Raw genomic sequence first — 14,830 nt, 5'->3', positions numbered from 1 at the left:
CTAAGAGCGATGTATGACTGATGTAGGCCTTTGGTTTTATTTGATTTCAGTCCATATATATATATATATATATATATATATATATATGTTACCTATTGTTACCTGTTTAAAAGGAATAGTTCCCCCAAAAATGAAAATGATTGGTTGCACTTTATTTTACTGTACTTGCAGTTTACTTGCATAAGAAAGTACTGGGTAACTACATAGGTTTAGGTGTAGGTTCAGGGTTAGTACCTAGATATTACCCAGTTATTGTAATAACTATAAAATACATAGTATGTACATGGGGAACAGGACTGTAAAATAAAGTGCTACCAGATAATTTTCATTTTTGGGTGAACTATTGTTGCTTTAAATACTTTTATATTTATCATGTTAGTTTATCAATAAGTTATGGACTTCTAGAAACGCAGTCAGGGATCCAGAGTCTGTCAGATTTACATGTGGATCCCAAAAACGTTAAAGAGTTCAGTGCAGAAAACAGACTGAGAGGGAATATTATGGTGACTGTAGGCGTTAGTTGCATGATCTGTTTTGATCAGACATGGTGTGGCATGAAAGTCTAAGAACCTCTAGTTTTCTGTGCTTTACTGCGTTTGCAGCTCTTATACAGATGGGATTTCCATTAGAACTGTATTTGTTATTGCCAAATGTATTGCATTCAGCTGACTTTCTGTCATATGGAGTGTCACATTTCCAGACAGTGTTTTGGAATATAGTGCAGTGACTCCAAAGAATATTTGGACACTTCAGTCAGACAAATGTCTGCATGTCATTGCATTGTGTAACGCGATATCAAAGCAGCTTGCTTAAAAACACGCTAATATTTGCATTTATTCATTTAGCAGATGCTTTTATCTAAATATTTAAAAAGCAATTAATTATAAGGAGGCGAGAACACGAGAAGTGCTAAAAATACAACTTTTCAAACATCGTCTAGAACTTTGGTTCTCAGTTGTTTTGACGTCGAGGCCTTCTTTGTCCATGACAATATTCAAAGCCCTCAATGTAAACCAAGATATTTCTAGCTGTTATTTTTTGCTTCTGAAAAGCAGCTGTTATTACAGAAAAGTAATTATGAATTCATTTAAAATACTGAATGTATTTCAGGGTTCACACTTTAAATGATCAATCAATTTACATATCATTTCCAGTTTTCTGTGATTAAAGGATACTTTTTTATGCAGAAATAGCCATTTATGTCTTATAAAATATTTAAAAAAAAATCATATCCATTATGACATTTTCCAGGTCATGAAATCACCTTTAAAATTAATTCATACACTTCAAATCCACTATACTGGTTTTCCAAGACTGAGGAAACAAATTAAAATACAAAATATTTTTTTTAGCTATTTTGTGTTATTTAAAAAATTGTTTTGTCAATTTTCTGGACTACAGGCTAGACAATGAGGGATAATAAAATAATAATAATAAAAAAAAAGTTCAAGCATATAGAGATTGATTGATTTAGTTAGTTAATTAGTAGTTGTATTTATCTATTTTCATTTAGAGCATTAACATCAACAGGATTCAGTCAAGTGCTCACAGAAGACATTTCTAAAAATGTAAATTATTTTATAAAAATAACTTTTTTTGGATTTGATAAAACATAGTGTTGTGAAAATTAAGAAAAATTTATTGTGCAACTCTGTAGATGTCGGACCTGAGATAGGAAAAGCGAAGTCAGCTTTGAGAAAAGATCTTGCTGCTTTTGAGCTCAGATACTGACACTTGATTTGATGCTTTATTATCTAATGCAATGACATTGAAACATTTTGAATTGTCCAAATATTTTTGGGCTGCTGTATATCTTTCAGTTCTACCTCTGATCCTCACTCTCTAGCGCCCCCTAATGCTGCATCACTGATAGTGTGAATGCCAGCTCTTCACAAACCCTCTGCTTCTGCATCAGTGGACGTCTGAGAGAAGGAAGTAGATTGTCAAACTGTCATTCTGTGTGCATTGATCTGGAGTCATGGACAGAGAATCATGTGATCTTGGTAAATGGCAGGTGTCTGGCACAGAAGAAAGTCAATATTTATCTGTAGCAGTGAAAATGCTGCCTCAGTCCGCTGGTGAACTCCGAACTCGACAGCTGTCAATCACGATGACATCACTCCCCTAGAGAACTCGAGTTTCATGTTATGCTTTATAAATGACACGTTTTTGTGAAATCTGCGTCTCAAAACGTTAAAACATTGCTGGTGTGCATCGCCAGTTAAAGGACATGTGTTCTAGATCATGATTTGTTAGGGTTACAAAGCTCAGAATCTACAAAGTTAAAAAAAGAAATGTCAGTTACAAATCTACCAGCAACCTTGTCGACTGTATATTCTGTCTTACATTTTAGTTTGGGAGATTGATTACAGCAGTCAGAAGAGAGAGCGTTTTAAATTTGCCTTCACTCCCTCAGCCGTTGTATTCGATAGAAGAACACAATTAGTTTTGGTTACACTTTATTTTAAAGTGTCATTGTTACAATGTAATTATACATTTAAGTACTGAGTAATATTAATTAACTACATGTACTTACTATAGGGTTAGGGTTTGGTTGAGGGTTAGTTGCTCACAGAGTGCGAATTACCCCACCATAATTGGGGGGTACTGCGCCTTCACTTCTTCTATGACCATCATGGTCCACTACCATATCAATCCCCACCGTGATCGCCAAGTGCAACATGCGTTGTGCAACACACATACAAGGTCTAAACATGCGACAGACTGATAATCAGTAGGCTACAGAATATCTCATTGTTATTATATATCCAAAAGAGAAGTTTTGATCAACTCCCAAAAGTTATAAGTTAAGTGCACTGAAATACCATAATTACTAGTAAAAGTAATACCTTTACAAGAAGCCTATTGCCTATTTCAGGGTTTTTCCTGGCTCAAAATGAGACGGAGGTGGTAAAATCATAATAATGTATTTTAATAATAAGATAATTAAATGTTTATTTTTTTGTAGATCATCATATAGCCTAATGTGTTTCCCACATTTTTTTTGTGGGTGGAGCCTGGTACCTCTAGGGGGGTCAGAAAATTTTGTCGATTTTAAAGATAAATTCATTAATCTGGTGCAGTTTGAGTCACCCGAATCCACTGTTAAAAATAAATAATCCACCCGCAAACCGCCTATATTCTTTGATTTAGATATCTGCATCTGATCATCACATTACAATTATTCAAATTCTCAGTGTTAAGCATGATAGTAACATATCACACTGAAGTTGGCTGATTTAAAATGAACATTTATTTAAAATAAAAGTTCTTCTTTTGGCAAAATTACATTTCCTTAATAGCCTAAACAGAAGCTTTACTCCCTTCAAGCTTAAATTGTCAATGTTTCATTACATCACTGTTTGAAAACACTCAGAATAATTTTTTGTACCTTTTATAAAGGGCATTTTCCCCTAATTTTATTAAATGTATGCTCCATCTTTCATTTCAAATTCTTAAATTTGATAAATATATTCAATTGAAATAATAAGACAATAAACAGCCTACTGTTACCAATAAAATTAAATAATTTACATTGAAAAATTATAACTGTATTAAATTAGATTATTTTAAATATTTTTGAATATACAAATAAGGAATGTTGAAAAGAATGCTACTTTATGAAACTAGCGTTTGTCATTCGTTGACACTTGCTCGAGAAGTTGAAGTCGTTCTCTATCTCCGCTGCTTCTAGCCACGGTGGTTAAAAATGGTACGGTCCACAATAGGGGTGTCTGAAATCGCTTTACATTAAAATGTTCCTACAGTGAAAATAGGAGTTGACTTGTATTGTAACTGTAATTATATTTTTTCACAATATCAGAAGAATTATCTGACCCCCCCAAAACTGATATTTCTGTCCCTTTGGGGGGGTCTTCATTGGGGGGTATAGTACCCCCCAGTACCCCCTGTAATTCGAACTATGGTTGCTCAGACTCGCTCTCCCAGTTTAAAACTAGATTAAAGACGCATCTCTTCAGTCAGGCATTCATATAATACTTTTAATCTTACAGTTAAATCCGGCCTCTAGTTCATAAACGCCAGAGGAGAACAGGCCCCCGACTGAGCCTGGGTTCTCCCAAGGTTTCTTTTCTCCATTAGGTCACCTGATGGAGTTTTTCGGTTCCTTGCCACTGTTGCCTTTGGCTCGCTCAGTTGGGGATATTTGGGGATATTTAATTTAATGAATCAATCAACAATACTATTGATCAGCATTACCAAACGTGGACGTTTCCACTAGAAACAAACATTGATGTATTATTTTAATTTAATACAGTGAAGCTGCTTTGATACAATCTGTATTGTGAAAAGCGCTATATAAATAATAAACTTGACTTGACTTGACTAGTTGCATGTAATTATGCATAATTTACTGTTATTACTATGGTAAGTACATGTAACATATGTAACAAGGACACTGTAAAATAAAGTGTTACCTTAGTTTTCAATGAATAGGTTATATTGAGTAAATGTTAAGTGGTATTCGTTGTTGTTAGTATGTTACTGTTGTTGTTTTAAATTCAGTGTTTTTTTCAGTATCTCGTTTACCATAGTATGTGTATCCGCAATTCATCAGCCATCGGCCCTGCCATATCACATACTGACCAATGCAAAACTTGTATCAGATATCAATATCAGTGTTTTTACACAATGTATATGAATATTATAAATTATACACTACTGGTCAAAAGTTTGGAAACATTAATGTTTTTGAAAGTAGCCTCTTAATCTCACCAAGGCTGCATTTATTTGATCAAAAATACAGTAAAAACAGTAATACTGTGAAATATTATTACAGTTTAAATTAACTGGTTTCTGTTGTGATATATTTTAAAATATAATTTATTCCTGTGATGCAAAGCTGAATTTGTTGCATCATTACTCCAGTCTTCAGTGTCACATGATCCTTCAGAAATCGTTCTAAGATAATTTCTTATTATCATCAATGTTGAAAACAGTTTTAGCTGCTTTGTCATGATCATGATACACTGCCATTAAAAAGTTTGGGGTACGTAAGATTTAAAAAACACATTAAATTGATAAAGACAGTAAAGACATTTTTGAAATTAATAAATATTTTCAAAAAAGTTCTATTTATAATAAATTCTGTTCTTTTGACTTTCTATTAATCAAAGAATCCTGGAAAAAAAAACACTTTCCTCAAAAGTATTAAGCAGCACAACTGTGCTTAACATTAAAGGTGCTATAAGCGATCTCGGTTGGCGTCACTTGTTGATGTTTGAATTATTATCAAACAAAACGGAGGCTAGCTAGACCCTCCCTTCTCCTCATCCGCGCACTAACCCCTCAAACCCCACCCCAAATCATTCGTTGGTTATTGGCTGGAACAGTTTGTTATGTTTCGTGCTGCGTGTCGCTCTGTTTGTTGCTCAGTTTGTTTTTGCTGCAGTTTGTGGAGCGTGGGCTGTCTGCAGAGACCGCTTTTTTTACAGTGTGTTCAGGGGACAGGCAGCTAGCGAATACTGAGGTGTTTGCGGTATGTGAAAAAAAATGTTTTGGCCTAAAAAACGTGTGACATCGCTTATAGCACCTTTAATAATAAAATAAATGTTTCTTGAGAACCAAATCAGCATATTAGAACATGTGTGCATATCAAGTATATGTAAAATTGTATTTATTTATTTATTTATTGGGCTTTTCCCCTTTATTGTTATAGAATAATCTATTTTTATAGAGCAATCAATGTTGATGGGAAAGTGAGACCCGACCCTAAGCCCACGCGAGCCAACAGCTCTTATACGTCTTGTGCCAAAACTAACTTTCTAAAATGATTTATAAACATTATTCAGTGTCCGTTGACAAGACTGTTAGTGCAGGCCCAGAAAGAGCTAAGCCAAGTGTTCATGGTTAACAGCACTCGCTGAAGATGATGCTGGTCTTATGGTCCATCACTGGTGTACATTAGGCCTCTTCACATGTGAGCAGCATTTCTTTCTGCTCTCATTCGTCAGGATCAGCAGTGTGAGCTTCAGGGCCAAAGTGTTGCGCACCAGCGGATGTGTCTGACATTACCGCGGGACACGATCAAATTTGCAGCTTTGAAATCTCTGTCTGGCGTTGCAGCGGAGGCCGTGGGACGTATTGTTCCTGTCTCAACTTTTTAATCCGCTTCCCCGGCTTGTGTTTTTTTCCCTGCGCTCTTTTGTTGAGGGTCTTCTGAGAGATGGATCAAGACTCTGACTGATGCACACCAGGCTGAAGTTAACGCGGCTGCCGGAGACGTTACGATTCCTGCGAGATTTCCTGCAGCCGTGTGTCTGATTCACGCTCGCACCGGGACGGGGGAGGGAAAGACCAGAGGGTCTCATCTTACCGTCAGACTCGCTCTTTCTCTAACGCACGCCCACACACAGCACGCGTTGCAGACACGGCTGGTCCGCTTCCATCGCCGACACACGTGACGGGCCAGACGGGACGCTTTAATTGAGTAGCCACGGTCTTAATTAAGTATCAGCGTGAATGTTGATGAGTGGCGTCGGATTGTTCCATCCGTAACTCACTCACTCTATAACTCAACCACAGTTCAGAGGAAGCAAACGAAATAATGAGTGACTCGAGGCCTTCGGAGCGGAACCCGGGACAGTCCGCCAACACACATTAAAAACACGTTATTGTGCAAACGTTGGTGTGCGGCGTTACACACACTGAATGTGTGCGTGCAGGTTCGAAACGGATGCGAGATGCGGTCCAAAAGCCTGTCAGTGTGTTCGTTTCTTTGTCTGATTCATGCATTCATTGGAGTAATATTACAATACATTGCTTAAGCAATATATTTTAATAATTGTAATAATGCACAAATATTGTAGTATCCAGTAAAATATAGATAGATAGATAGATAGATAGATGGATAGATAATGTATGTTAATATATTGCTTTAACACAACCGTTGTAAACTATTATATATGTATAGCCTAAATATTATAATATGACTTTATTTTTTGATCAAAAATACAATAAACCAGAAATATTGTGACGTATTACAATTTTAAATAATGTTTTTCTATCTGAATATATATTAAAATGAAATTTATTCCTGTGATCAATTTTCAGCATCATTACTCCAGTCTTCAGTGTCACATGATCCTTCAGAAATCATTCTGATATGATGACTTGAGAAATATTTATGATTCTCAATGTTGAGAACAGTTCATATTTTTTGTTGAAACCCTGATACTTTTTTTCCCAAGGATTTTTTATATAGAAATCTTTTTTACTGAATAGAACAAAACTATATAGAAATTTACTGTCACTTTTGATCAATTTAATGTGTCCTTCCTAGCTGAATAAAAGCAACTAGAAGTATATACAAGATGAAATATAATGAAATAAGTATTCATTTCTTTTAATATATAATGTAATATAGTTTGTGTGTGAGAGTGCGTTCGGGTTTTTGTAACTTTCGAGTCTTGAGTGCTTGTCGTCATGCTTTTGGTCTGCAACATCTTCAGCCCACATGGGTTTTGCGGTTGCTCTGGCGTTAGGCCACGGGCCGCCAGACGTCCTGAAGAGCTTGTTTTTAATCTGAATCCACACCGTGAGCTCTACTCGAACATCATCTGGTCAAATCATCTGTCAAAAGCTGATTTCTCTGCCCCCACATCCTTCTTTTATTACCGGACTCTTGCAGTAAGAAACTAGTGTGTTCATTTCATGTGTGAAGTATCCCTGTGCATGTTTGGCAAAATGTGCCTGGGTTGAGGTATAGCTAAATAATGTCTACATTTTCAGCTTCATCTCTTCCTGTGATTGTTCTGAAAGGGCCTGAAAATACTTTTTTAATTGTATGTTTTACTTATTTTTTTACTTATTTCAACTATTGCCAATTAGATTCAGAATTTAAAAAAGTAATATCTCGTTAAAGCATGTTTTCCAGACTATTTTAATAAATTAATAACCAAATGTGCACATGCAAGACTATTTGATAGTTTAATTTATATGCACACATGTTATATTACCCAGTAAAAATATATATGTAAATAAACACTAACGTTGTAAGAGAGAAGTCTCTTCTGCTCACTAAGGTTGCATTTATTTGATCAAAAATACAGAAAAAAAAAAAGTAAAATTGAGAAATAGTATTACAATTTAAAACAACTGTTTTCTATGTGAATATATTGTAAAATGTTGTTTGATTCCTGTGATCAAAGCTGAATTTTCAGCTTCATTACTCCAGTCTTCAGTGTCACATGATCCTTCAGAAATCATTCTGATATGACGATTTGATGCTCAAGAAACATTTCTGATTATTAATCAATGATGAAAACAGTCGTGCTGCTGCTTCATATTTTTGTGGAAACCGTGATACATTTTTATTCAGGATTCTTTGATGAATAGAAAGTTCAAAAGATCAGCATTTATTTGAAATGGAAATCATTATATATGTCTGTACTGCAAAATTTCATCAATTTAATGTAGAGATGCATGATATATCGGCTACCAGTATAGCTGATATATTAAAGCCGACAAATAATGAATTATGTCCTTCAGCCGAGACGCTTCAGATGCGCACTGTTCGCCATGATGGTTTTCAATTTGCTTGAAATATGATTGGAATAACTTACAGTTTGGAAAACACAGTTTGCAACGTGCAGCGCAAAATCTGTAGTCTACATAAAACTATAATGAGAACATTGTAATGATGAGACTTTTGTTTTTGTAATCAGGCTCTCAAAAATTATAAACATTTGGATTTAGATTTATCAGCCAAATGGCCAATATATCGGTTATTGGCTTTCAAATATAAAGAATTATTGGTTATCGGACAATTTTTATATCGATGCATCCCTGATTTAATGCATCTTTGCTAAATAAATGTCCTATATATATATATATATATATATATATATATATATATATATATATATATATATATATATATATATTACTGACCCCAAACTTTTGAATGGTATATGAAAACTTTTGAGTGCATGTTTTGAGGGTGTTTTTCGTTACATGAACACAGGGAAGAATAAGATTGAATCATTTTCATTTATATACATCAATATAACAAAGCATAGTCATAAATGGCTCATTTTTACGTGCATATACAGTATTCTTATTAAAACACTCAATTACTTCCATGATCACTTTCAGGGGGTGTAAGCGAATCGATGAATTAGTTCATGGTTTGAATTGATTTGTGAACAAACTTCAGTGGTGTTTGTTGAAATCAGAGAAAACATCTGTTTTAATGCTTTTATACTCAATGCAAGGAAGAATCAACTGGCACAGTGAAACTGAAGTCCTCATGATATTCACAATTTTGAATTGGCAGCAAATTCACTGTGAATTTTCGATATGGCTGCTTATCCTAACAGGTCACGTCCTGATTTGGCCTGCGGTTTAATGACTCAGAACAACCGGTGTCATTCCCCCAACTCTTCCTCTCCTAAACTCTGTTTCAGCTTGTTTTTAGATCTTCAGTGCTAGCGGAAAAATGGGCCGTCCCCCGGGCTGCACGAGGCATTCAGGAACGCAGGGCTCGAGCGTCTTGATGTGGATTTAACTGGGCTTCAGGGAGGAAGTGTTTCACTTAGCTCTGCAGTCCAAGAGATAGCGGGACGTTAAGGAGCCGTAAATCAGCACAGGTTGCTCACCTGCCCCATCTCGGGCTCGAGGGAGACGCGGCGGCTCAAAGCTGCTCTTCCTCTCGACACTGTTAGGAGATGTTCAGTCCGTTTGGCCTTCTCGTGACTGATGGGCTGTGGTAAATAACATGCGGTACTGGGAGCTTTCATCCCGAGGTCCCGGCGTCTCGGCCAGGATGTGAGGTTCTGGTGACTGCTTTTCAATGGCACACGTGTAAATCACCCACAGGAAGTTTGTGCGCGAACTGAAATAAACTGCATATCTGAAGCATGTAGACTGTCATGCTGCCGTAAAAAACAGGGTCTTTGGGAAATGCTGTACTGAAGTGTGTTTTTGAGTGTTTTAAAAACGGTTTTGCACAATTTTTGCATTAGTTTTTAATGACTAAGCACAATGCGCTGCACATACTAGTTGCACACCATTGCTTTGCCAATAACTAGTGCTTGTTACAGTATGTTACCTTGGTTAGTTACATGAGTACTGCATTTTTTGTAACTTTATTTTACAGTGTCCTTGTTACTTGTTACATGTACTTACCATAGTAATAACAGTAAATTATGCATAATTACATGCAACTAACTCTCAACCAAATTCTAATCCTACCCTAACCCTATAGTAAGTACATGTAGTTACTTAATATATTACTCAGTACTTAAAAATATAATTGCACTGTAACAATGACACCTTAAAATTGAAGGTGCCCTTGTTACAGCGTAATTATGCACATAATAAAAACATGTTCTTACTATATAATTTAGGTTAGGGTTTGGGGTTACACTTTATTTTAAGGTGTCAGTAGTACAGTGTAATTATACATTTAAGTACTGAGTAATAATAATTAACTAGGCCTACATGTACTTACTATAGGGTTAGGATTAGGATGAGGGTTTGGTTGAGGGTTAATTGCATGTAATTATGCATCATTTATAGTTATTACTACAGTAATTACATGTAACATATGTAAAAATGATATAAAATAAAGTGTTACCGGGTTTGGTTTTGGACACTATAAAATAGTGTTTCTTTGCACTGCTACTAGTTACAGACCTAGTGTGTTGTTGTTTTTTTTTGTTTTTTTTTTGTTTTTTTTGCTTTTTAATGCAATTTTTTCTTGATTCTTGTTCAGTCATTTTTAAATGTAAATTAGTGTAATTTACCATTTTTTTAAATTTAAATCTGCCTAAAGTAAAGAGAGTACAACAGATACTACTATTTGGTGTATAAATATATTAATATCAGTAAGATACAGTTAACAGTTATTGATTAAAGTATTGAGATTTTGATCTTGATCATTAGATTTTGTCAGATTAAAATAGTTTTCACATTTTTCACATTACAAATGTGAATTTAGTTAGTATGGGGAAGAAGAAAACCTTGATTGGGGTGGACAAAATATGGGATTTTCTTTTATATACTTAGTTTTTAAAGTCAATTTTATAGAAAACATGTATAAATTAAGTATTTTATTTATAGTCCTGTTTATAGAAAACAATTGTTCGTATTTGAGTACATAAGCTAAGGTTTCGGTAACAACTAACGTGGTTTAATTTTTTCTACAGAGTTCTGGCCAAAATTCAAAGGAGAAGAAGAAGAAGAAGAAGAAGAAAGCCGCTGGGAAGGAGGGTGGAGAAGAGCGTGTTGTGTCCGACAGAGACAGCGGCCTCAAGGTTTCCTCACAGGTGGACGAGTACGAGCACGACACGTCCGATGAGGAGGTAAGAATCTGTCCGTCATCTGCAACAAGAACAATCATCTAATAAAAAAACTCAGTCTGATTTGGTTTGATAGCTATTTTTCCATAGCTTTCTGTGATCTAAAGAAAACACTGCCCTATAAAAATGCACCATGGTAAATGCATTTTATAGTAAAATAACAAAGTTAAAGCTTTGGTACTGTGATATTGGCCATTACAGCCATTTAAACTTAAAATGAAACCAATATCCTGAATGTTTTTTACACTGTTTGCAAGAGATCTTATATCCATTTTTATGGAAGTACATTAGTAATAATATCATTTTTGTGGGAACTATGGTTACCATGGAAACACTTTTTTTGTTGAAAAGTGGGTGTATTGAAACTTTTTTTGTTATTGTTCTTGGCATGGAAATAAACAAAGTTTTCGATTTAAAAAAAAAATATTTCAATATATTTTAAAGTAGGGATGAACAATATATCGGCCACCATATCGGAATCGGCCGATATATGTTCATTTTAAATGTTTTCGTTATTGGCACGATAAGAACATTTGACCGATATGTTATAGCCGATAAATAAGGTATTATTTCCTTTAGCTGACACACTTCAGATGCGCACTGTTCGCCATGATGGTTTTGACTTGCTTGAAATATGATTGGAATCACTTTTAAAAGGAAAATACATCTAAAGGCAACAAGTGCAGCGCAAGTCTGTCATATAGACTACATAATATTATAATGAGAACGTCATTATAATTGAGTGTTTGGGACATGGCTTTGAGACTTTTGGGTTCTCAGATTATATACAAATTTGGATTTAGATTTATCGGGTTTTTAGATGTTTCAATGCAACTTTTCACTCAAATTGTTATGCAACTTATAACATCAACAAAGATGTTGTATTCAAATAGAAAAGAATGCAAAACTGATTCATTTTCACTAGTGCTCTCAGACTGTTGGACCCCAATCCCTTTCAGGTGGCGGAAAATCCATGGAAGAGTGTTTGCGCTCAACTCTTATTTCCATTAATAAATTGCATTTTCCAGTTCAGCGAGTCTGGATATCACCAGTGTGTCCAGGTGTTGTTGGTGCACCTGCATCTGTTGCGATGTGTCCTTTGCATGCTGTCCTCCTATCATTTGTTTCCAGATGGCCATTTGACTTTCAACTCTTTTGACTTTTATTTGGATGCATAACAAATGTATAATTTGACTATTTTTGAGTCTTTGTGAGCACACTGTGTGAAATACCATCATCTTCGCAGAACCCAAAATGATGGGAAAATGTCCATTTTTGCCTCTCTTGTGTTATCACATTAGATTTAGTTTTATTCAGATATTATTGTCTAGTTAATGCCAGCTGATGGCAAAGTTATAGTGTAAACTTTAATCTAAAGTTGAAGCAGCAATAATGGAAATCTGGAAATGGAAATGACTGAATGACAAGTAGGATATCTTTATGATTTCAGTAAGAAAAATCTCATTCTCAATTTAAATCTAGCGGCGGCTCTTTGTGCAACGTTTGCACAGGCATGATTACTTCATTGTTCCGTGGAGGGGAATATGGTTAGTTGTGTAATGTTTCATGTAAAGGAAAAAGATTTTAGTCCTGTTCCTTGGGCTGGAAGTGTCTGAACCGCAGTATTTGATACGTTCCCTTACGCCTGTAAGACGTTACCGCATTTCTGTAATGTCTCCGTTGGCTTTCTCTAAGGGAGACCGTGAAGCATCTCTGCAGTAAGGAGCTCTGCAACGTCTCATATTTACATCTAGGACCATTAAAGAATTCCTTTTCAGCTCTTTAATTTACATGCATCATTGAAAACCGTTGAACCTTGGCACGATGCGGTCTGGATAATTTGCCAGGCCGTACAACCTAAACACAGCAGCTATCCAAAACTGTTCTTGGCAATCTGCTTCCGACCAGGAATGTTTTGCAGAAGTGTTATTGTTCTTGGGTAGATACCCGATTTGACTTTTTAATGCCCCCCTTCGTAGTCGTTCAGAACGCATCAGAAACGATGAGTGCTGTCATTATTTAGTTTGTGAAAGTACTTAAATTTTTTACATTTCCGCTGTCTTTGGAGGCTTCCTCTAGTTCTTTTAGTTTAATGACAGCATTAAATCAAAGTTGAGCTTATTTACTTTCTTCGTACATGTCTTTTTGTGTTATCGTGGAGCGTTTATCAGTTATTGTAAAGAACTAAAAAGTTTTATGTTTTCACATTTTGACAAAAGTGTCTTTTGAATGAAGTCAGTATTTTGTCATGCAATATTTATTTTAGTCCATTTTTACCCTTTAGCTGTTTTATAGTTCTAGTCAACAAAAATCACTTTTATTTTGCAATCTGCAAATTTACAGAAGCGGTCAAACCGTAACATACCAAATTATTACCAAATATTTAAAAGTTCTTAAAATTCAAAAGCATTAGTAAATATTAAATTCTCATAATTTCTTCAACAGTATGTTTTTTTAATGACAATTAAAATTTTATTTTTTGCATGTTCAGCAAACATTTTCATCAGTAAATTTATCACTAGCTATGTTTCCACTTTTTATTTTTTTATTTTGGGATATCGCAAAAAAAAAAAAAAACTGGAATGAAATGCCAAGATGCACATAAAAAAACATTGTTTGCTCAATTGAGGCGGATTTAAAAAAAAAATCTGATACCAACATAAGCCTATGCATGTATACCTTGATGGAAGCACATATACCGCATAAATTGCATTCTCAAACATCAGGATGTTGGAAAAAAGAGCCACAGTGGCTCGTCTAGTTGCACCAAACTTGATATTTTACGCCTGTTTCACAGGAAATTTTGTTCCCTTGAGCACTTGGGATGGAAACTGCTTTATTTGCAAATGTTTTACATGATATTCCAAATTTCTGCTTAAGTTAAATTCACAAATTTATAGCATAGCTACTGTCGTGCTGAATGTCATTAAGCTGCTTTGAAGCTGCTAATCATTGTGAAAATTGCTATACAAAAAAACTTGCCGCATCATGATGTGCCAATCATTTTTAATTTTGATGCGTCGTACCAGATGCCATTGGACTATTAGCACACTAAAACGCTGTCCGTATGGTGAAATCCTCTCTGTAAAGTTGACTTTTAAATGTAGTTCTAGAACTTCATCCTCTTTAAGTCACTGCAGCCAAAAACATCAAAGCTAAATGGAGATGAACATACTAGCCAACATCCATGATCAATACAAACAGTCTAGTTGTATAATAGTCTAATAGTCTTAAAACTAGTTGTCCAAAAACTATGTTCTATAATCCCGGACCTTTCTCTTATCCCACTAGATAAAGTAGACATTGTTTCCCACTGCACTGCTCTGCATCAGATATGAATGCATTGCTAGCACAGTTTCTTGCTGTCTTAAACACGGTGGCTTCTCTATTATAATTTTCTACTCATTTTCTCATTTTGTGCTCAGTTCGGTAGTCTCACATGGAGATGAGAAGGTGTGAATCTCATTAGCTTGTCAGTCTTGTCTTTTACCCCTCAGGCATCCCTCTTT

At 35.2% G+C, this 14,830-nt stretch overlaps 1 protein-coding gene across 1 annotated transcript in view; it reads left to right on the top strand.

Moving 5' to 3' along the window:
• bop1 (BOP1 ribosomal biogenesis factor) overlaps positions 1–14,830 on the top strand; it is a 78,021-nt gene that overhangs the window by 2,805 nt on the left and 60,386 nt on the right. Inside the window, exon 3 of the mRNA XM_084130704.1 lies at positions 11,169–11,324. Within this exon, the coding sequence (XP_083986830.1) occupies positions 11,169–11,324 (156 nt within the window). The remainder of the gene's footprint in view (positions 1–11,168; positions 11,325–14,830) is intronic.

This window comes from Abramis brama, assembly GCF_963993115.1.
Source record: "Abramis brama genome assembly, chromosome: 12".
In the NCBI taxonomy this organism is placed as follows: Eukaryota; Metazoa; Chordata; class Actinopteri; order Cypriniformes; family Leuciscidae; genus Abramis; species Abramis brama.
This window is presented reverse-complemented; position numbering and strand designations above follow the sequence as displayed.